General features: G+C 32.5%; 2 protein-coding genes across 4 annotated transcripts; one reads left to right on the top strand and one right to left on the bottom strand.

Annotated features, from left to right (window-relative positions):
- Positions 1 to 1,177, top strand: LOC102598575 (chlorophyll a-b binding protein 3C, chloroplastic). 3 transcript variants are annotated; one of them, XM_015315315.1, is made up of 2 exons: positions 1 to 361; positions 545 to 1,177. In XM_015315315.1, the coding sequence occupies exons 1-2, from the start codon at positions 88 to 90 to the stop codon at positions 1,072 to 1,074; spliced, it is 804 nt and encodes a 267-aa protein (XP_015170801.1). In that variant the 5' UTR covers positions 1 to 87; the 3' UTR covers positions 1,075 to 1,177. The 3 variants fall into 3 exon arrangements, with proteins under 3 accessions (XP_015170801.1, XP_015170803.1, XP_006361530.1); XM_015315317.1 differs by having other exon boundaries at positions 1 to 401; positions 585 to 1,177; XM_006361468.2 differs by having other exon boundaries at positions 1 to 535; positions 719 to 1,177.
- Positions 1,178 to 3,647: 2,470 nt separating this feature from the next.
- LOC102598235 (CBL-interacting serine/threonine-protein kinase 5-like) lies at positions 3,648 to 5,459 on the bottom strand. The gene has a single exon (XM_006361467.2). It carries the CDS (start codon positions 5,234 to 5,236, stop codon positions 3,866 to 3,868), a length of 1,371 nt encoding a protein of 456 aa, XP_006361529.1. The 5' UTR covers positions 5,237 to 5,459; the 3' UTR covers positions 3,648 to 3,865.
- Between the last annotated feature and the right edge of the window lie 17,957 nt (positions 5,460 to 23,416).

The following is a 23,416-nucleotide window of genomic DNA, read 5'->3' as shown; positions in this document are numbered from 1 at the left end:
GGCCCATAAAACTCAAGCCTCAAATCAACTCTTCTCTTATTTTTTTGTGTAGAAAGTGCTTTCAAGAGTTCTCATTCTACTTCTACCATGGCTGCAGCTACAATGGCTCTTTCTTCATCTACATTTGCCGGAAAGGCAGTAAAACTCTCACCGTCTTCTTCTGAAATCACCGGAAATGGAAGATTCACCATGAGGAAGACTGCCACCAAGGCCAAGCCTGTCTCTTCTGGTAGTCCATGGTATGGTCCTGACCGTGTCAAGTATTTGGGCCCATTCTCTGGTGAAGCCCCAAGCTACTTGACTGGTGAGTTTCCTGGTGACTACGGATGGGACACTGCTGGACTTTCAGCTGATCCAGAAACTTTTGCCAAGAACCGTGAGTTGGAGGTGATCCATTGTAGATGGGCCATGCTTGGAGCTCTTGGCTGTGTCTTTCCTGAGCTTTTGGCCCGTAACGGTGTCAAGTTTGGCGAAGCTGTATGGTTCAAGGCTGGATCCCAAATTTTCAGTGAGGGTGGACTTGACTACTTGGGCAATCCAGAAACTTTTGCCAAGAACCGTGAGTTGGAGGTGATCCATTGTAGATGGGCCATGCTTGGAGCTCTTGGCTGTGTCTTTCCTGAGCTTTTGGCCCGTAACGGTGTAAAGTTTGGTGAGGCTGTTTGGTTCAAAGCTGGATCCCAAATTTTCAGTGAAGGTGGACTTGATTACTTGGGAAACCCAAGTTTGGTCCATGCACAAAGTATCTTGGCCATTTGGGCTTGTCAAGTTGTGTTGATGGGAGCCGTTGAGGGTTACCGTATTGCTGGTGGGCCTCTTGGTGAAGTTGTTGACCCACTTTATCCTGGTGGTAGCTTCGACCCATTGGGCCTTGCTGATGATCCAGAGGCTTTTGCGGAACTCAAAGTAAAAGAAATCAAGAATGGTAGACTTGCTATGTTCTCCATGTTTGGATTCTTCGTTCAAGCTATTGTCACCGGAAAAGGCCCATTGGAAAATCTTGCAGATCACCTTGCTGATCCAGTTAACAACAACGCATGGGCTTTTGCCACAAACTTTGTTCCCGGAAAGTGAAGTTCTTAAAATAGACTAGTCTTCTAGTATTTGATAGCCCTGTAAAGCAAGCTATTGTAAATTAGTGGAGATTCTATATGAATTTTTATTTGATCTTCAATATTGTGTAGTTCCATAATATTATTTTATATTTACATTTTGCAATAGTGTTATGAGGTTGAATTTTCAGGTTAGATGTGTTTGCATTATATCATTAATATAATCTTCTGCCTATGTTGTGTATGCTCTCATATCATCATGTGTAAAGGAAAAAAGAAGAGAAAATCCCCTATCAAAATAGTTGATTAATAAGAATATACAAGTGCTCAAGCCCATATAAAAAAAATTAAGATTATGCTCTCATGTAGACACTCTTGACCAGCAGTGACATAATTATAAATTTAATCAAATACAAGATAGAATATTTTAGGAGGGTTTGGGCGCCATAGATTTTATAGAATTTTCATTCTATTTGGAATTTATCGAGTTGAAGTTAAAGATAAAATTGTGTCTGATAATAGCAAAAAATATTTAGAACAATATTTATGCTTATATGTATTTTTCAAATTTAAGTATAACTTCAAGTTAAATTTGAAATCTTCATAACTAAAAACAAATTTTCAAATTAAAAAAAGTAATTATATTTTCTAGTTTGGTAGTAGTTTAGATGATCGTTATTTACTACAAATATATAAAAGTAAGAGTTTATTGAAGTTCAAAGTTGCCTATATTTTCTCATATAACTAATCAACTAGCTCCACCAAACTCCAAAGACATAAGCAATCTCATTAGCTTCGAAAATTAGCAAAATAATAGAATTAAAAAAAAATCATATTCTTTGTAACCAATAAATTGGTTCCAATTGGAGGTCTTTTTTGTTTTTTTTCCTTGAGTTGGTGTGGCAGCTAAAACTCAGCCAAACAAATTTAGGTGCTGATTAAATTGACCAGCTAAATGAGAGGTGGCATCCTTAATTAAATATTCTTTGAATACAAGGTGTCATATTGTCATGGAAAATGAGATGTTGCTTAATTTAATAAATAGTTGAACCCACATTTTTTTTTTTGTGGATGGAGTCATGTGGGGTGTGGGAACTCCCTGTTGAAATATGGAACTACTTGTACTTAATGTTATTTTCTTAGTATCAATTTATGTGATTGGGGTTGAAATTTAATATGAGTAAAGTATTGATAATATCATTAAATATTTATCAAATAAAATATTATATAATTATTTTTTAAACGAAGGAAAATCGCCCTACCGATAAAATGGCCGAAATATGAAATAGAAAACTCGCTCACTTCAAAATCCCAAATAGGAGAACCTCTACGCGGATGCGATAGCAAAGCCAAGTCGTAGGGCTATATAAATTGCAATAGAGGGAGAAGGAGTGAGTATAAAAGTTGTGAAGTTCTATAAGGTTTGATTAGGTTGTGTTTGGTAAATATTTTTCAATTTTTTATTTTTGATTGGTGAAATATTTTTTCTAAAAAATAAATTTCTTTACCGTATACAGATGAGAACGATGATTTTCCTAGTAAAACTATAAAAAAATAAATTTCATAAATGGCATAATGACATTGAAAATCATTGTCTTCTCCCCACCACCAAAAGCTCCAAACCCTTATTCCTTGACCATTCCACCTCCCGCCACCCTCAAACTCCCTTTCCCCACATTCTATCCTAGTAGTTTTTCTTCTATAATATATCAAATTTTATTTTGATTTTTTTCGGTATATGCATTGGATCTCGACTAATTCAAACTGACATTGCATAGGATCCGTTCAAGAAAAAAGTTTTCCATCAAGAATTTTTTCATACCCAAAATTCGAAACTGAGGCTTCCGATTATGGAAAAAACAGTTTCATCCGCTTCACCACATCCTTTAGTGATTATAATATTACATATAAATACTTTTGAAATGTGATTTTGAACTTAAGTATCAAACACCAAAAATAAATAATAAAATCATTTATTTTCCATGAATTTATTTTTCTTCATACCAAAACCCCATAATTAGTTAAGTGAGTAAGATGGTTAGTCAGCTAAGCAAGTGGTTAAGCAGTTGGTTGGAAGAAGATATCATAGATGTATCAAGTAGCTATATTATCACTTTAGTTTTTTTCAATACAAAAATCAGATATTTTCTTCTTCTTCCTTTTTAGTAGGAAAAAAGATATTTTAATTTTTATTCTCTCTACACAATATTCATCTCTGTTTACATTTTGCTTCATGCTACTTCTTCACATGGACTTCAAGTTCAACTGTGTTATAGGTAACTGTTTTAAATACTTTCTCAATCTCATTTTATGTGATACGATTTGATGTACGAGAGCCAAAATATTTAACTAATGTAAATTTAAATATAAAATTTTCAAGTTATTGATCATAGATTGAATAGATTTTGATAATTTATTGAACATGAAATTGATTTTAAAATCTAATTAAAAATCTTTTCAAGTTCTCAAAGTACTTTTAATATCAAATCTGAACAAAATGTCCATGTTGCAACATCAACTTGCAACTTACAAATAGATAAAGGGAGCCGGGAGGTGAAATATATCCTTTTGAACAAGATCCCCTACAAGCTTGGATTAATTGTGCTTGAATGACTAGAGGAAATTAAGTGAATCACAACATACAAACAATACAAATCCCAAAGTGGTCAGTATAACACACAATTTATGTACAAATCAATATTGACAAAGTAACACGAATATCTCCGATCGTTGATTTATTTCTATCAGCCGATCAGGGGGAGCGAAACACAAACACAAAAGAAGAGGGAGAAAAATGCACATGTACCAAATTTTTATTGCTCCAAGTCCTGTTTGTTATCAATATCAGCATTTCCAGTACCAGTCCCTTGCCATGTCCAAACAATGTCCTTCAATGCAGGCCTAACTTCCTCTTCACAAAACTTGTTATACTCCAACGTGTCGCCGGAGGACTTGGAGAGCTCGACCACGGTGACTTCCGGGGCCACCTTAAACACCTCAGCGGTGACCAACAACCGCCCTTTTCGTCCTTCCTCGGGGCATTGCATCTTCAACTTGAATGGTTTTACCCTATAAACCTTATACCTCATAACTTTAGCCATTTTCTCCATTTTACGGATGACATCCCGGGCAGTGCTCCTTGAAGTGAACATGGATGATGCCTTCCCTTTGATCTCAAACAAGCTAGACAAGTCGAAACCAGAAGACATCGATGAAATCAACTCGAATGCATTGAAAAATGCAGGGGATGAAGGGGATTTCCTAATCATCCCTCCTTGTTTGCTGCTCATTCCTTCTTCAACATGATCATTTTCTTGTTCCTTTTCTAACTTTTGAAAATCTTGGATTGAAAACGCCCGTGGCATCGCGAAATCCTTCCTATACCATGGAACCCTCATGATACCTTGAATAGTGATCCTCCTGTCCGGATCAGCCATTAAAAGTTTAGATATCAAACGCCTCGAATCCATTGAAAACCAAGGAGGGAACTCGAAATACGCCTTGAAAATCTTCTTGTACATGTTCATCACATTCTCATCTTGAAATGGAAGGTAACCAGCTAGAAGCACATACAAAATTACACCACATGACCAAATATCAGCTTTTGCACCATCATAACCTTTCCTCCTTAAAACCTCAGGAGCAACATATGCTGGTGTCCCACACTGTGTATGAAGCAAACCATCATTTCTACTCAACTGCTCATCAGGCAAAGCCGATAACCCAAAATCAGATATCTTCAAGTCCTCATTCTCATCAAGGAGTAGGTTCTCAGGCTTCAAATCGCGATGATAAACACCTCGACTATGACAGTAATCAACAGCACTTATCAATTGTTGAAAGTACTTTCTTGCTGTATCTTCTTTAAATTTGCCTTTGGATACTAATTTGGCGAAAAGCTCACCCCCTTTAACATACTCCATTATAAAGAAGATTTTAGATTTCGTAGCCATGACTTCTTTGAGTTCAACAATATTGGGATGACGAACAAGGCCCATCACAGAGATTTCTCTTGTGATTTGCTCCATCATTCCTTCTTTCTGAACTTGATCTTTTTTTATCACTTTAATGGCTACACTTTCCCCTGTTTCGAGTTCCTTACCATAGTACACTTTCGCAAAAGTTCCTTTGCCTAATAATGTCCCAATTTCATACTTCTCAAACAACAATTGTCTCTCCTCCATATCGCGGAAGAAGATAACAAATCAAGAAAATGTGCACACTCGAGAATAATGAAAGATTTATAAGTTCTCAAAGGTTGAGAAGAACAGAGGTTGTAACAAAAAATTTTCTGAAATAAAAACTAGATATATTGACTTTCAAATCACATCGAAAGAAAAATCCATTGAATAATTCATTAACAAGTAGAAATTGGAACAGGGGAAAAGACAGCTAATTCAATAATCAATCTTTTCAATAAATAATACTCCCTCTGTCCCATTTTATATGAGGTAGTTTGACTCGGCACGGAGTTTAAGAAAGAAAGGAAGACTTTTAAAACTTGTGGTCCAAAATGAATGATAGAAATTTGTGTGGCTGTAAATCATTTCATTAAGGGTAAAATAGGCATTTCATAGTTAAATTGTTACTTAATATGGAAATGTGTCATTCTTTTTGGGACTGACTAAAAAGGAAAGTGAGTCATATAAAATGGGACAGAGGGAGTAATAATAATAATAAGTGATACTAAGCCAACATTTTCTGTCATAATTTGAGTGGCTTCAAGTTGAACTTTCAAAGTCACAAGTTGTTTGATGTCTACCTTCATCAAAATAACGACAATAATGATAATAAAGTTAATTTATTTAAAATTAGTGGATAGTAGCAATTATTGTTATTTATTCTAGTTTTGGAGTTAAAACCAATATTAAAAAGGAAATAATGTGAGGTGCTTTAGTGGAGGGCCACAAATTCATGTGATTAAATAAGAGTTTCATAATTGATGATTGATTTAGATTCATGGGGAGTAAATTCTATTTGAATGGAATTACTCTCTATTCAGAATCTTTATATTACAAAGAATTGAACTTGAAATCTCGAGCTAAGGACGGAGGAATTTTATCCATGTGATATTAAGAAAGGAGTTTAATATGCATGAGAATGAATCCGTTGCTTACCAAGTTATCACAATTGTGAGATTTATTAGATAGAACTTAGTAAAAATGTAAAATGGCCTTTTTTTTTTATAAGGAATTACTCCCTATTCAGAATTTCTATATTACAAAGACTTGAATTTGAAATCTCTAAGTTAAGAACGGAGGAATTTTATCCACTTTGTAAAAATGTAAAATGGCCTTTTTTTAAGGATTTATTTGTTCACATTATTTGGTTCAGATTTGGTGGAGGAACCTCATTGTTTCTTCCATTGCCAACTATTTTTCTATTGTTTAATCCACCAATTATTTGATTTTCGCATATCTGCCCAAAATATTATATATAAAAATTAAAAAAAAAGAAAAAGGCAGGAGGACTAAGAAACATATAAAAATAAATAAATGACTAAATGTAAGATGTTATCAGGAATGTTTAAAAAGTAGATACTAGATTTAATTGAATTTGAGTGTTGATTGGATGATATCCATTGGGTAAATCCACTGTCCAATTGTGTCAAAAGTCTTATCCTTACCTCACCTAGATGGTTAGGCCACCATGTTGTCTATATGCGATAGATAGACTCCTGAAACCATGACATATTTGCCATGATTGTATACTAGGCTAGCTAATTAATATGTCCAAGCATCCACCTGACCTATTAAACTCGTGGTAATAACAAGGTAAATTTTTTAGGGAAACTTACATAAATTTCACTAGTTTAGGAGCTAATTACTTATATACACTCTAGTTTGCAATATTATGTATATACATGGGGTCAAATTTAGGTGTAATTTGTTATAGATTCATTGTATCCAAGTGGATTAGCATGTATCTGGGATACATAGCAAATCTCGTTCACCTCCATCGTCTCTCTCATCTCGCTCGCTACTCTCCCATGTATCTGGCATCTCATATACATGTGAATCACTTTAGAGACATACAGATACATGTATGTAGTGTGTATCTAGTGTGATTCACATGTATCTGGGATACATACGAATCTCGCTCGCCTCTCTCACTATTTTTGTGTATCTAATTGCAAAAATTACATGTATCTAAGTGTAAAATATGTAGGAAACTCTTAATTAATGGTAAGATACGTAATATTTTCAAAGTATAGATAATAGTAGTATATATGATGAGAAAATGATCAAAATGGTACTTGATGTATAAGGGTTGAATAATTTTGGTCCTTCATATATACTATCACATTAAAATAGTCCTTAATGTATGTTAAAAGAGATCATTTTGGTCTTTAACCCTAAAACTAACCATGAAAGTTAAAAATTCTGTTAAATTGCGGGTCCGGTGACTACTAGCCCTTCTCCCTCAATCTTCTTTCTTTCACCATTAAAGCTCATTCTGTATCCTCAATCCACCACCTGCAATATCCTTGCAAGAAAAATAACATTACACCCATTTCTTATCTCCCGCTAAACAAAATTTCCAGCAACTCACATTTCCATACAAAAATGTAAAAAAAACGAGACCATTAATACAAATGTGAACTAAGTAAAGTAGATAAAATACTTTATTCTTCCTCTGAGATTGTCATAAGTCAACTATTTTAAGCTTTAACCAACTATTCTCTCATGTGGAAGCTCTATACGGGAAGAATATTGGTATTCTCCCTTTTTAAAAATTAATATTTTTCAATGTATTTACTTGTTTTGTTCTAATGTTCAAATAATTTGAATGAACGAGGGTAGAAAATAGAATATTAAAAATATCTTTATGAAATTTGAAAAAAAATTGTGAGTAAAAGTGGGTTTTGTTAATAGAAAGAAGAATAGATGAAGAAAGAAGATCGAGTCTGACCAAAAAAGAAGAAGAAAGAAGATTGAGGGAGAAATGATACTTTCACATGTTAATTTCAAGGAGTTAACAGAATTTTTAACTTTTATGGTTAGTTTTAGGGTTAGGACCAAAATGATCATCTTTTTATATACATTAAGGACTATTTCAATAAGGTAGTATATATGAAGGACCAATATTATTCAACCCTTATACATTAAGACCATTTTGATCATTTTCTCAATAGTGAAGTATGTTTAATTATGTAATTTTTCCAAAATTTTACGAGACCGGCTATTTTTATATCCTTATTTAATATATATTCATCGCTTCAAATACATGATTTTTAAAGTTAGAATTGACAAAATCAATTTTCACACAGAAATATTATCTGAAGTTTACATATAAATGAAGTTCATATATTTTTGCTTTAATCCAATCCGTCCAATTCACACATAAACCCACGTTTTGATTATATTTTCCTAGTAGACAAGACCTATTCATTAACTAACTATAGGAAATCAATTCTTCCATGAATCCGTCCAATTATGTCATAAACACAATCAATATTATACACGAGTAATTCACTATATATTTTAAATTACCAAAACATATTCTGAAATTTGAAAAAATCAAAAATATTTTTCTAAAGTTCCTCCCTCTTGGTCTATTAGAGAGGGGCTTGGTATACCTCAATTGTGAACATGCAACCCATTATACACATTTCTAAAGGATATACTATAGACTATAGTACTGTCACCAGCTAAAATTATCACATACAAACCGCAAAGACTTTATCAAGGCAAATTGTTAGAAAATTGGGATCCATATATAAAATAAAACTTATATTTAAAAATAGCTTATAGTAGTACTCTACTTCCAAAATTTGTATTGGGTCGAAATTTCAGTCGAATAAGAACATTCCCATGTGTATCACTTGTATATCAATGTTTATATGTCAGGTATATAATATAGATACGCAAGAGATACACAGAATATATATATACAAGATATACGCATGATATATACACATGGTATACACAAGATTAAAAAATGACTTACACAGGATATATATACAAGATATACATGTGACATACGATGATGTCTTGTTAATGAAAATCAATTTTGAAAGAGTGTTAAATGCACTGCAGTCCTACAAACTATTTACAACAAAGTTGGGCGATACTCAATAGATTTTAACGTAAAATTTTGAGTTTAATTGAAACCTACCTTGAAGCTTCAACTTAACAATGGTGCATGGAACCATATCTCTTCTCTCAAACCCGAGTTCCTAGTAAAGAATATATAATATAGAAAAAAGAAATAGCATAAAAGAGAAAAAATAAAAAGAGAAGAAGATCCAAGCCCAAAAGTTGAGCCCAATTCCATAGCAAAAAAAAAAAGACTTGTTGCACATGGGATTCAAACCCACAACATAAAGGCACTTCTTGAACCTCTTTCCACTGAGCTAAGCTTCTCACTTATTTTCATATATATATATATGACATCCTGTAATAAACTAGGGTTTGTATTGATTGTATAGGAACTTACAAGCTGATCAAAGAACAAAAGAAAAATAGAAAAGGGAAATTTCAGACTACAATTACAAAATACCTAATAAAAATTAACACTAACTCCTAAGCGCTTAACACGAATGAGAAGTTCATCCTTTATATATAGACATCTTTAGTAGTGACTAGATTTGTAACATTACTTTGGCCCAAATGTACACTTAATCAGTGAAATTCACGTGGTCACCAAAATGTTTAATTATGTGAGTTTAATTTGAATTATATACTTCAACAATATATCAGGTACTAGTATGCATATTCTAATTATATGGTCCTTGACTTAAAAGTAACATTAACTTACCTCAATGTCTTGGCTCAACTTTGCTCTTTCTAGTCCATCAAGAGTTCATAATTCACAATACAATTACAATAAACATGTCTCAACTTCATCATTACAAGTTCTCTATGTTTACTCAATAGTCTATTGGCACTATATATGACTAATGCCATTATCTTTGGATGTTTCCACCCAATTAGTGAAATTTCAAATTTGATTTGTTCATTTTAATTCTACCATTGAGCTAGATGTATCTCAACCCATTAGTCCATCAATCAATCCATTTACCAAAATACTATATTCGTTAATGATTATTCGATTAGTTGGGCTAAAAAATGTGAAAATATAACCCTAAGACCTCTTTCTCCTAATAAAAACAATAGTTATATCATATGTGTGTCGTCTGCTGCAATTAGGGGTGGCAATTGGACGGATTGGATCAAATTTGGACGGCTTATAATGAGTTGGGTTGACATGAGTTGTGCTAATAAATAGGGGTGTTAAACTTAAATGGATTGGGCGAATTGAGTTTGATTTTGTCACCGCTAACTTTAACACTCAAGGCTTCTTTGAGCTATTAATAATTTTATGGAAAAGGGTCTAAAATACCATTCAACTATTCGAATTGATACAAAATTATCCTTCTTCTACCTTTCGGGCCTAAAAGGCACTTCATGTCAATCTTTTGGCTCTATTTTTCTTTCCTCATTAACAGCCTAAATAATAACCTTAATTAGCAAATTCATTTATGACGTGTCACTATCCTATTGGCTATCTTAATAATTACTCGAATTTCTAAGACCCTGATTTTTTATTTTAGAGCTTCTATGACCTGCTAATTTGGGATGCATATATGGACTATGGTTCTGGATTATACACATTTGTAAGGATCAATTTCAGATTCTATGGATACTTGTAAATGCATCAGTGATATCATTGTGTTTTTGCAAAATCAAGTGCATTCCAAACCTTAACAGCCCCAACCATTTTCACAACTTAACTCTGCCAAAAGAGCAGCAGTCACAATATTCAAAAACAAAAAACAACTTTTTTAATTGTTAAAATAAAGATGCAGAGAAAGAAGAGTAGTAATTTTTCAGTTGTGATCCTAAAGTATTGGTATAATTTAAAGCAAAATATTCTGCATATCTGTCAAACTTATGGTGAGCTTTGATAGATGAAGAACAAGAGAGGAGATTTGGCCAGAAAATTTGAGTTTTAGTCAGCTTCGATTGAGGAAGAAGAGAGGAGATTATGATTTGGACGGTATGTTATTTTTAGGTTAGAAGGTTTGGGGATGAAAGATGGTTAAGAGATTTGAGTTACTTTCACGGGTGGGCTTTTTTTGGGAGTTCGAAACCTAAACAAGCCATAAAAACATAAAAGTGATCAAAATAAGCCATTACTTTAGTAAGTAACTAAAACAGGCTTAGTGGAAGAAAAAATCCCACTTTATCTAATATTCTAAGTGTTTTCCGTTAGTCTCATAACGTGTATATTTTAATATATAACAGAACTATTTCCTACACTTTATAAAATGGAACTATTTCTTACACTTTATAAAGTGTAAGTTTTTCTTACACTTTGTAAAGTGGAACTTTTTCTTACGCTTTATAAAGTGAAAGAAAATCTTACACTTTATAAAAAGTTACTTTACCTTTTCACTGTCTTCTTCTCCCCTTTCACTTTCATGGCTTCCAAACTTTTTTCACTTTGAAGATTAATAGTTGATGGTTCCAATTCGACAATTGAAGCGGCCCTACACTATCAAAATCTTGAAAGATTGGAGTAGCACAACCCGACAACATAACAATCTGACCCTACAAATTATATAAATTAGGTATTTTTTCCATCTCATATTTTCATTACTTTAAAATGATGTTGTAATTTGTTCAAAATTTCAGCAAGTCTTATACAATGTGCATTCAATTACTAAATTAGAAAAGAAGTCTTTAATTCGAAATAAACAAAAGGAATTACACTGTTGGATTGGTATTGCAAAATAGTATTTGGCTACTGCTGAATTATACATTTTCGTCTCATATTTTTTGTATTCTAGATGGACACTCATATTCATTTGTTCTTGCTGGCCTATATTAACTTTACCATATGCAATGTTCCCAAACTAACATTTAGATCCCATCAAAGTACAAAAAATAAATAATAGTAGAGTATTATTTGTATGCACATAAACTGTGTCCAGATCCTTGTAAAAATTGACAATAAATTGAGATTGCACAAATGGTTATATTCTTGTTAATTCAGTTGGTTAAATTTGTCCGCAAAACTGAACACAAAATTCATCAAACATATAGTCATCCCTCAATTGTTCCAATAGATGGTTCCATCTGTTTCTCTTTAGGTATATGTTCCTTTTGGGGTTTTTTTTCTATTTTATTTTCTTGTGGTTGACTTGACAAATAACACATTGAATTGACTTGCTGAAGTTAGAGATTCTTTAGTTCACGTACAATTATTCGTTTGAAGATAGTTCACGGTTTAATTTGTCAAGATATAATTATGTTAAACGAATTAATAAAATTTTTCTTACATAATATAATGGAGCGTGTTGTGAATCCTGGACCGATTAATCGTACACTTCTTCTCTCTCAGCATGAGCATAAATCAGAATTGTCATGGAAAGGTGAGATATCATTTGGTAGCTTTATGAAGACGGTGCACATGAATGATACCTGGAATTTATTTCGTTTGCATCGACCTTATGGACGTGTTGAAGAGATCTTACGTAAGTCAGGACTATATGATGTAGTTTGTGTGGGCAGGATGCAGTATGATCGTGCCCTTGTTACAACTATGGTTGAGCGTTGGAGGCCAGAGACTCATAGCTTCCACTTACCTTTTGGTGAGGTCACGATTACATTACAGGATATGCAGGTCTTGTTTGGTTTGTGCATCGATGGTGATGTTTTGTACATGCAGGATGCTGCACGGAGGATTCGTCTATGGCGTACTTTATTAGAGACACTCACATGATGCGCCATAGCACCTGCTGATATGGATGGTGCGAGCCGGGTGAGGATACATAGCATTACCAGCTACTTGCGAGATCAGTTACAAGTAGATCCGATAGGAGATGCTACTCCAGTGGAGCGGGTTGAGAAAATTTCTAGACTTTACATGCTTGTTATATTGGGGGGCATCTTATTTTCGAACACGTCGGGGAACCTTATTAGCTTACAATACTTGGCGTTCATTGATCCCATCCACGACGTAGGTAAGTACAGTTGGGGTAGTGCAGTGTTGGCCTACTTGTACCGTTCACTTTGTCGGGCATCTATCAGTAATGTGGTTGACATTTGAGGATTTATTCCTCTTCTTCAGGTAACTTTACTAAAGTTTTAAAATACATTCAAATACAAAGAATCGTTTAACATTACACTGTACAAGAATATTTTTCTATATTCAATTTTTAAAATATTTAAATTACATACAAATAATTTCTAAAAATTATTAAAAATAGATATATGTAATTGTTATTTTTTTTGTTAATGATGATAGTTTAATTATTTTGTTTGTCACAATAAGGTTTGGTGTTAGGAGAGGATCTTGCCTGTACAACCATCAACTCCTCCACCGCATGATGGTGATGTATTACTTCCATATGCTAGGTGATGGACGCGTGAAATTGATAGGGATACTGAGTCACATCATGTTCTTATCCCGATTAGAGATCGGCTAGACCGCATGACGAAGGACCAGGTATATCAAATAATTTTTGCAACTCTTTACTAGCTTTTTAAAAATAATATATAAACTACATATTATAGTAAATTATATAAAAGTAAATCAATAATAATTTTATTTATATACTAAGCGGTTAAAATTGATTTTATCTAATTGTTATATTTTAAAAATAGTTTCAATGGACACCGTATAATGAGATTTTACATACACTGCCTCATTGTTGTACGGTCGATGAGCCTTTATGGATGACATGCATGCCTATGCTTTGCCTAGATATTGTTGAGGGTGCACGCACCTAATAGAGTGATGTGTCAGTTTGATCGCCCCCAACATGTACCTGTGATTCCTAGTTGGGGAACCAACCACCACGTGCATGATCAGCGTAGGAGGCTTGGATTGGAGGTTCTTGAAATGTTGGATAAATATTTTCGTGATTGGGGTAATCGACATCAGAGTTTAGCGGTTGAGGTAGATGATGGTACTAACGGGGCAGGGTATAAATTGTGGTACATGCGGAATGGAAAGTTGCTTATAGGTAAGCCTACATTAGAGGTTGATGTACCGTCAGACTTTGTTCATTCCGCTGGTACTAGAATTGCGATGTCTAGAGGACTATTTAAGTTGCACAGTCTTGCATTACAGTGGCAGAGAGACATAACCTTAGCTTCACATGATAAAGAGGTATCTCAGATTGTTAGGGATACATTGCTTGAGGCCGGAATACAATTTAGAGAGCCATTTTTTTTAGGGAGATCCTTTGTTAGAACATATACGTGCCAGAGGACCCAGGCGTGGACATGTAGATGGACGAGGATGAGGACGTGGGGGGAATAGAAGTAGAGCACGAGGACGTGCTCTAGGACGTGGCGTCAGTGGTATACTTATTCCTCCAGACATAGAGGCAGAGGCGGGAGTAGAGACCGGTGATTTGCATATCCATCAATTTCGCACGTCAGACATCATGAATTTATTAGATATGTCATTTGGAGATCATATACCTGATATGGCGGTAAGCATTAACAATTAAATATAAACTTAAAACATTAATAACTAATATAAATATTTCAAAATAACTATTTATATATTTTTGTAGGGCACATCTGGTACTGCCCATTGTGACACCGAAGATACTGCTCTTTATAACACTCAAGATTTTATTGAAGGACTGCTTGATGATCCGATTGAGTCGCAGGTTTGTATTATTTATGTATTTAATACAGTTTTTTTCCTTTAATTACAGAAAGTAGGGTTCTTTTATTTTTCTATTTTTCTGAATTGGGTTGTTAAAGTTTTGTATCTTGATCCAAATTTGCATCTATGCTTGATTTGCTTTACTGCTTTATACAGTTTTTTCCTTTAGTTACAGGAAGTGGGGTTCTCTTGTTATGTATTTTCTCCATTTGGTTTCTAAAAGTTTGTATCTTTGATGTTTTCACTACAACAAGAAGGGATTTTAGTGGCAATTATATAGATGCAATAAGTAAATTGCCGATAATTTATTCACGTCAGGCAAAGTGTCCCGACCAATGAATATTAGCCTGCAATAACTACATCTTTAGTGACAATTTGATTTAATAGGCAGTAAAACTTTAACCTTTTTATTTTCCTTCTTTTCTCCAATTCTTTTGTCTCGCCTAAAAAATATACCTCGTATCAAAAATTCTATCTTCATCAGGAGTTAACCAAAAGTTGCCAATTCTAGTTGCAAAAACATATACCTTGTAGCCAATTCTAGTTGCCAAAACAATTGTTGTTAAAATTACTTGACTTTTAGTGGCAATTTAATTGAATTCACTAGCCAAAAAAAATTAAATTGTCGCAAATAATTGTCATTAAAGCTAGTGTTTTATTGTGGCAATAAAATATCTCTTTACTAGCATTTGTGTTGATCGCCACTAAAGGCTTTAGCGACCCAAATACAACGGCTAAAGATCAATGGTTGGTAAATGATATAACGGCGAATTTTATTGCCACTAAAACCTTTTTTTATTGCCGCCAAAGCCCTTTTTTGTTGTAGTGTTTGAATCTAAATTTGTATTTTTCTCCATTTGATTTTATATTAAGTTAACTTTTAATTATTAGATTCATACTACGGGGCCTTCATCCACCTTGGAGGAGAGCCCCATGACGATCATAGAGGATGTCGTTCCGACAGTTAATGAGGACCCCGATGTGACGCAAGTATATGTTATTTATTTATTTTGAAATATTTATATTAGTTATTAAAGCTTTAATTTTATATTAAATTAACTTTTAATTATTTTTTAGATTCATACTACGGGGCCTTCATCCACCGTGGAGGAGAGCCCCACGACGATCATAGAGGATGTCGTTCCGACAGTTAATGAGGATCCGATATGACACAGGTTTATGTTATTTATTTATTTTAAAATATTTACATTAGTTATTAATGCTTTGATTTTATATTAAATTAACTTTTAATTATTTTTTAGATTCATATTACGGAGCCTTCATCCACCGTGGAGGAGAGCCCCACGACGATCATAGAGGATGTCGTTCTGACAGTTAATGAGGATCCTGTTGTGACACAGGTTTATGTTATTTATTTATTTTAAAATATTTACATTAGTTATTAATGCTTTGATTTTATATTAAATTACCTCTTAATTATTTTTTAGATTCATATTACGGAGCCTTCATCCACCGTGGAGGAGAGCCCCACGACGATCATAGAGGATGTCGTTCTGACAGTTAATGAGGATCCCGATGTGACACAGATTTATGTTATTTATTTCTTTTAAAATATTTGCATTAGTTATTAATGCTTTGATTTTATATAAGAAATGATGTAGTATAGACATACTTTGACATTATCAGCTTTAGAATAAATGTATCAATGCTTGGAGCAGTTAGAGATAATATTTCTATCAGTTGGGTTTCATTTTGCATTTCTCAGTTCCTTTGGTTGTCATGATGTTTGTATTTGTTCAAAATTTTAACCAATCACTCCAAACTGCATGCCTTGGTGGAAACAGGTTATGCTAAATGTAAAGACGTTAGTCTCGTATTCTCTGGAAATGAAACTTAGGTTGGTTTGACTTTTTGTCTTAATAATGAAGTCTTGATTCTGATTCTATGATCCAAAATAAAGAATGGAGCATACGAATATATAGTGTTGGTGTGCTTGGATTTATTGTTGTATTGTTGGATCTCTTTAAAGATGGATCTCTTTATTTTTGTCAATTAATTTTCAATTTCTACTATCTAACTTTCTATTTGCAAACCACTGTGTCACCACTCTCGTCTCCAGATGTTACTTTCATTATGCCAGTGGATGATATGCCTCAAACACCCGGAAGAAAAATGTTGTTAAAAGAATTGTAAAGAATGTGAACATAAAGGATCTTCCGGCCAAAAAGAGGAAAAGGGACAATGAAGATGAGGATGGATTACGGGACTTAAACCGCGAGATGATGCCTCAAATGAAACATTATCTCCTGATTCCTCGGCATTAGGCAATTCATCACTATCACTAGCTGAAGGTGAGCCGTAATTTGGAAGGTCACGATCATCGATATTGACAGGATCAATGGGCTCATCTTGTGTGATATTTTCCCTATATATGTAAAAAGTATAAATATTTATCTCATGCAATTAACTTACTTAAATAAAAAATCAAGTGTTGGACATACCGATAATCATTTGCATCAAAAGTAGGCGAGACATGAAAATTTGAGGATGTCCCAACATTTTCCGTCATTTCAAAGTGTGAGGACTGACCAAAATAATTATCTAGTCCATAACTTGGAGCAATATTCTTATCTTGCTGAGGTAAACCACTACAAAATATATAATAATAATAAAAAACCATACAAATTAATAAATAATTGACAAAATCAACAAATAATAATCGAAATATAATTATTAAGCATTATCAGTCACTTTCATTGATAGTTTCGTTCAAATCAAAATCATATCGACCAATAAGAATATTTTGATAATGAGTCATGTAAGGAAAATTAGTAGATTGAGTTATCGAAAATCCATCAACGCTATTACGATTTCTAATCGGGGATGGACATCGACCGATAAAGGAGAACGTTGTTGACTAGTCTTAGGCTCCTTCCTAACATAGATTTCAAGTATTGTTAACTTGATTTGATCTATGTAGTCATCTAGAACCCTCAAAAAGTCGGTCAACGATTTGTCATTATAGATAATCCACTCTCCAAAATTTACTTGTCCTTGTGATAAAAATGAAGTAGGGTATTTTCCGACTATAATCAAATTAAGATTGTTTATACCCATTCTTTTATAAATTGATGAAAGAAATTTATGATATCGGACATTAATTGAATATTTAGCATTGTGTTTGGGAGGACAATTATAATAAACGGTATTTCCGTCATGTATAATTTCGCCATCACAATAAATCGAAACTCTAACTTTTGGTTTAGAAGACATTTTTTTTTTGAGATTGAAATGAACAAATATAGAAGACTTTTTGTTGTAGGTGCTATCAACTATGTTTGAACGTCCTCCTTAAATAGAGATTGGAGGATTTTTCAGAATAAAAAATAAAAATACATAGTGTAATAATTTTTTCCGTTTTTATGATATGTCAAATCAATATAATTGTATGACAAACACTGCAAAAGCTTCATAAAGAGATAAAAACGTGAAAAATATTCCTCTATGTAAAACGGAATTTTTTCTTCCACTTTATAAAGTGTAAGAAAAATTTCCACTTTACAAAGTGTAAGATAGTTCCATTTTATAAAGTGTAGGAAATTGTTCCGTTATATATTAAAATATACACGTTATGAGACTAAACGTTTAGAATATTAGATAAAGTGGAATTTTTTCTTCCACTAAGCCTATTTTAGTTACTTACTAAAGTAGTGGCTTATTTTGGTCACTTTTATGTTTTTGTGGCTTATTTAGGTTCCGAACTCTTTTTTTGGTGAGTATTTGTTTTTTTTAATTAGTTTAATTAATTATTAGGATAGCGACACGTCATAAGTGAATTTGCTAATTAAGGTTACTATTTACAGTAAAACCTCTATAAATTAATACTCGGTAAATTAATAATCTCTCTAAAATAATATTTTCCTTCGGTCCCACTTGGGACAATGGAAAAAATCATCAATTTCGATAAGATAATATATTTCCAAAAGACCCCTATATAAATATATGGTCCCAGTAATATCATAATTAATAATTCTTTAAAAGTACAAATATATTTAAGACAATTTAGTGAAATATGATTCTATTGTGTTCTATTTTTTCTTAAAATTTAAATTTAGTTGAAGCTCATCTCTAACTTTTCTTATTGCATCCAAGAGCTCCGGTGTTGTCTTTTCGAACTGCACCATAAAATTGCGAAGAGTATGCAATAAGTGTTTCCTTACGTGTAAATGATTTCAAAAGTATAGTATCATCTTCAACTTCCGCATCAACATTGTTTTTTCTGATGGTATCCACAATTTCTTCTAAGCTCTAGACCTCTGAACATGTATCACTTTCACCCGCATAATCCAACATGTTATTGACATCTATTTTATTGTGGTAACCGAGATCATTAATCATGACCCCAAGTTCATGAATGACGTTTTCACAAGTGGGTTCATTCAAATTCTCTGAGATTGCATCCCCCGAACGAATTTTACAATGTCGAAAACAATTCGCTATTGTCTCTTGTTGAACATATTTGTTGTCCAAGCAGGGATTGCAAAATTGATAGCATCCAAAAAATTAATCTTTGCTAGATCAGTTTGTCCCACTTCATAGCCTTCTAATATTCTATGTTAAAATATATTACGATAATGCATCTTGAAAGCTCTTATTATCCAGCATCACAAGGTTGAAATTAGTAAGATACAATAATTTTGATGTATTTGTTGTACTTTATGTATATATTTTTTTTATGTGAAATCAATAAATATGATACATAAATTAGTAAGATATAATGATTTTGATATAATCAAAATTAACTTTCGTTAAATCTCAACCATATTTCTTTAAGTTAATAAATATTAATTTATCGATTAAATAATATTTCTATAAAATAATAAAATTTCATGGTCCCACCTATATTAATTTATAGAGGTTTTACTGTAGGTTGTTAAAGATGAGGGCAGAATAGAGCCAAAATGTTGATATGAAGGGTATTTTAGGCTCGAAAGATAGAAAAAAAGTAATTTTGTACCAATTCGTATAGTTGAAGGATATTTTGGATCCTTTTTCATAAATTTTATTAAATCGCGCCCAATTTTTGTGTACTACAACAATTTTATAAAAATATTCAATTTATTCCCAACTTGCTCCGATTATACCATTCCCCAAACGTATAGCCATTAAGCCAACTGCGACCAACTATCTTAATTACAACTCAATCTGAAACGCCTCGAAGCAGAAGCAAAAGGAAAAACTATATAAATGGGCCTAAAATTCAAAATAATTACATGTTCATACCTCAATTCAAAGTAATTTAAGAAATATCCATTCTCTCAAAAATAAAAATTACAGCTCATACCCTTCATTCATTAAGACTGATAATTTTTCACTTAACTGACACTAAATCAGTATCATATATTATATTGGTATCATTAAAACTGATAATTTCGCAGTTTTATAAAGATAATTTAATTAAGTTACTTTTTATATTAATTAATTTCTTCAGAAGTGGAAAAAAAGATTTAAATTTTAAGAAATCCCACTAGTTTAGACGCCAATTACTTAAATACATTCTAGTTTGCAATATTACGAATCTTACCAGATTTTGATGTGTCCTATCTCGGGATACATGAGCTTAAAATTAGGTATAATTTGTTCTGAATACACTGTGTCCAACTGAATTTACATGTAGTTGGAATATATAACAAATCTCGTTCGGCTCCATCCCATCTCGCTCGCCACTCTCCTATGTAAATGATATCTTATATACATGTGAACCACATTAGATACGTAGGATATATGTATTTGGTGTGATTTGCATGTATATGAGATATATGAATATCTTGTTCACCTCTTTCCCTATTTTAGTATATCTCTAATAACAAAAATATATACATCTAAATATATCTTCCTTATTATATGATATAAAATTCTTAAATAAAGATAAAATACGTAATACTTTTAGATTATATGTCTAATAATAATATATGTGATAGTAAAATATTGCCTTTTATAGAAAGAAAGATAGTAAAATGGATGGGAGGAAGTATTGACACACTACAACAACATACCCTTTGTAATATCCCACAAATGGGGACATGGCGTACCGCGTATGGAAGAGAGAAAAAAGATATCGTAATTGACGGCTTTATTTGAATAGAATTAATTAATAAAATATTATTGTTGGTTTTCAGTCTCGAGCATCCAAAGTCAATTATTATATAGTAGAAGGATGGAGAAATTAGATGGGTTAGCTTTGGATTCTGTTGTCCAAGTATTTGACTTTAAAAGCACAAAAATGGACAAAACCAAAAGACAACTACCAAAGTACACACACATTTTAATATCATAGAGTATAATATTAGGGGGAAAAAGTAGGTTCAACACGAGGCATAGATTCCTCAACTTCAGCCAAAGAGTTTGCTTTACTTGGAATTGACAAATGTTATGTTAGCCTTTTCTTCTTTTATTTTTTCTCTTTTCTTGAGTCAAAGGCAATTTAGTTAAAGACTTTATTTGTTTAGCCCTAAACAAACCACTTAATCAACCATAATTTTTTTTTACCAAGCCCTTGTAATAATCTTTTCTATGCCCTCTTTTTTTTTAGCATAGGGAAAGGGAAAAACAATTGTTAGGTAGAGAATCGACACCTTACCAACAAAATTAAAATTCACATAGCCAAATTTTTTTATGTTCATCATGCAATTACATCTCAAAATCTTTATTTTCTTGATAGATTGAGTCAGAGATTGATCTATGTAAAAGGATGGAATGTCAGGCAACTTGAATCGTTAACTATATAAATGTGTATTCTTATATAAAGAATTATATAAATATCAAGCATGACACACAAAATAATAATGGAGAGCAACCCCCCACCCCAAGTCCCAACCCCTAGCCTCGCAAAGCTCAACCACCGCCAACCCCAAGTCAGTTGTCTTTTATGAATGAAAAAAAAAAAAAGAGAGAATGAGAGCGGCGCCTTGATGACAGTGACTTTTTCCTCGTTAGTTTATTGTTCCCTTCAATGGTAGGGCCCTATTATATTACCCTTTGCTTTTGCCCTTTTTCTTTTCTTTAGCCCACTCGTGACCCTTCTCTTTTCTCTCCCTCCATCTTCTTTTCTTCTTTTCTTTTCTATACCATATTCAACTAAATTTCACAAAGCCAATTTGAAAAGATAAAATGCACGGTGGAGTATGATGAGGATATATATAATCAGTGATAGAGTTAAGATTTTTATTAAATGGTGTCATAAAGTAAAAATGTATAAGTCGTGTCAATTCCTTAACCATTACACTAAATTTTCATCTTGTGTTAAAAGGTGTCAACACTTATATATATATATTTATTAAATCAATTTTTTTTCTATATATACAAATTACAATATAATTTTCCGATTAACTCTAAGGTAGCTCCACCCCTGTATATAGTATATGCATATCTTATTGTTATGTTGTGAAGGTATAATGTTTGTTTCTAAAACATGAACTACAATAATATAGCTAGTACAACTACAACCTAAACATTTGGAAAGCAAAACAACACTCCACTGTGTACTAATTTTCTAACCTAATATGCGTATGTCACACCCTCGTATATGTATAACTCTGTAAAGAATTGAAAATAGATACTCCCTCTGTCCCTAATTATTTGTCCACTTTTGAATTGACACACATATTAAGAAAATAATTATTGACATAGTGAGTTTACCATTTTATCTCTATTAATTATGAAGTGAATGAATTAAAAACTTAAGATTTTCAACAAGTTCTACCTTTTTCAAAGTAATTAATTGAGGATATAATAGATAAAAAAAAATTATTTCTTAATTTATGAAAATAAATAAATAATTAGAAGTAACTAAAAAAGAGAAAATGAACAAGTAATCACGGATGGAGAAAAAATTCCCACCGGTTGGGGTTCCCTCGCAATGATGATTGGAGTAAGAAATATAGTAATTTCAATTCTGTCATACCACAATAAATAGTCAATTCAGTAATCCATATTGTAATGAGTAATCTACTCTGTTGGAATTGTTCACACGGTCAACCTGTTTGGACATAGATTTTATTTTATTCTTTCAAAAAACATTTTTAAAATATTGTTCACGTATGTATTCGAATGATTATTAAATTATTTCTTTTTTATGAGTATGAAAAATTGATTTGACCATTTCTTTTGGAAATTTCCACTCACAAAATTTTAACTTTTTCAAGAGTTCAAATATAATTATACAACTTCAGCTTGAACTTAAATACACCTTCATCTTGTCACATGAGTGAAATACATCATCTAATTCTTGTCATGTTTAGGGTGTTTTCAACACTTTTTCGATTTTTTATTAAGAGTTTCACGCTCCTATAAGAGTTTGAAACCACTTGATATATCATGTGACAAATTGAAAATGTATTTAAGTTTAGTTAGTAAAGTAAATATGTGTTTTTAAAACTATCAATAATTCAAAAACGAAACTAACCATTCAAAGTCAAATTTAAATTCAAATGTGTTTTCAATACTTTTTTTCGTTTAACTATTCTCACACATTACCTACTGGTGAGTATTAGAATATTAGATAGTGAATGGTAGAGAAACAAGAAACCAACATTAGTTGGGAATATGAGATGCTCTTTGTCAATATCCAACACACACACACAATTCCAAAGCTGCTTCTTTTGTCAAATCTTCAACACCAAAAAGTGTTCCCAATTCACTTTTACTTTTACTCTATTGTCAACGCAAATAAAATACAAATAACAGATCCTTTACGAAGCTTCCCCACCCCC

This window comes from Solanum tuberosum, unplaced genomic scaffold (assembly GCF_000226075.1).
Source record: "Solanum tuberosum cultivar DM 1-3 516 R44 unplaced genomic scaffold, SolTub_3.0 scf00335, whole genome shotgun sequence".
Taxonomy (NCBI): Eukaryota; Viridiplantae; Streptophyta; class Magnoliopsida; order Solanales; family Solanaceae; genus Solanum; species Solanum tuberosum.
Note: the sequence above shows the minus strand (reverse complement) of the source record. Positions and strands in the feature narration are given on the sequence as shown.

What these genes read in the sequence shown, in the direction of transcription:
- LOC102598235 (XM_006361467.2), bottom strand. Translation starts at nt 5,236, where the DNA reads ATGGAGGAGAGACAATTGTTGTTTGAGAAGTATGAAATTGGGACATTA.
- LOC102598575 (XM_015315315.1), top strand. Translation starts at nt 88, where the DNA reads ATGGCTGCAGCTACAATGGCTCTTTCTTCATCTACATTTGCCGGAAAG. An exon ending in ACTTTCAGCTGATCCAGAAA is followed by an intron (nt 362 to 544) that starts CTTTTGCCAAGA and finishes GCAATCCAGAAA; the next exon opens with CTTTTGCCAAGAACCGTGAG.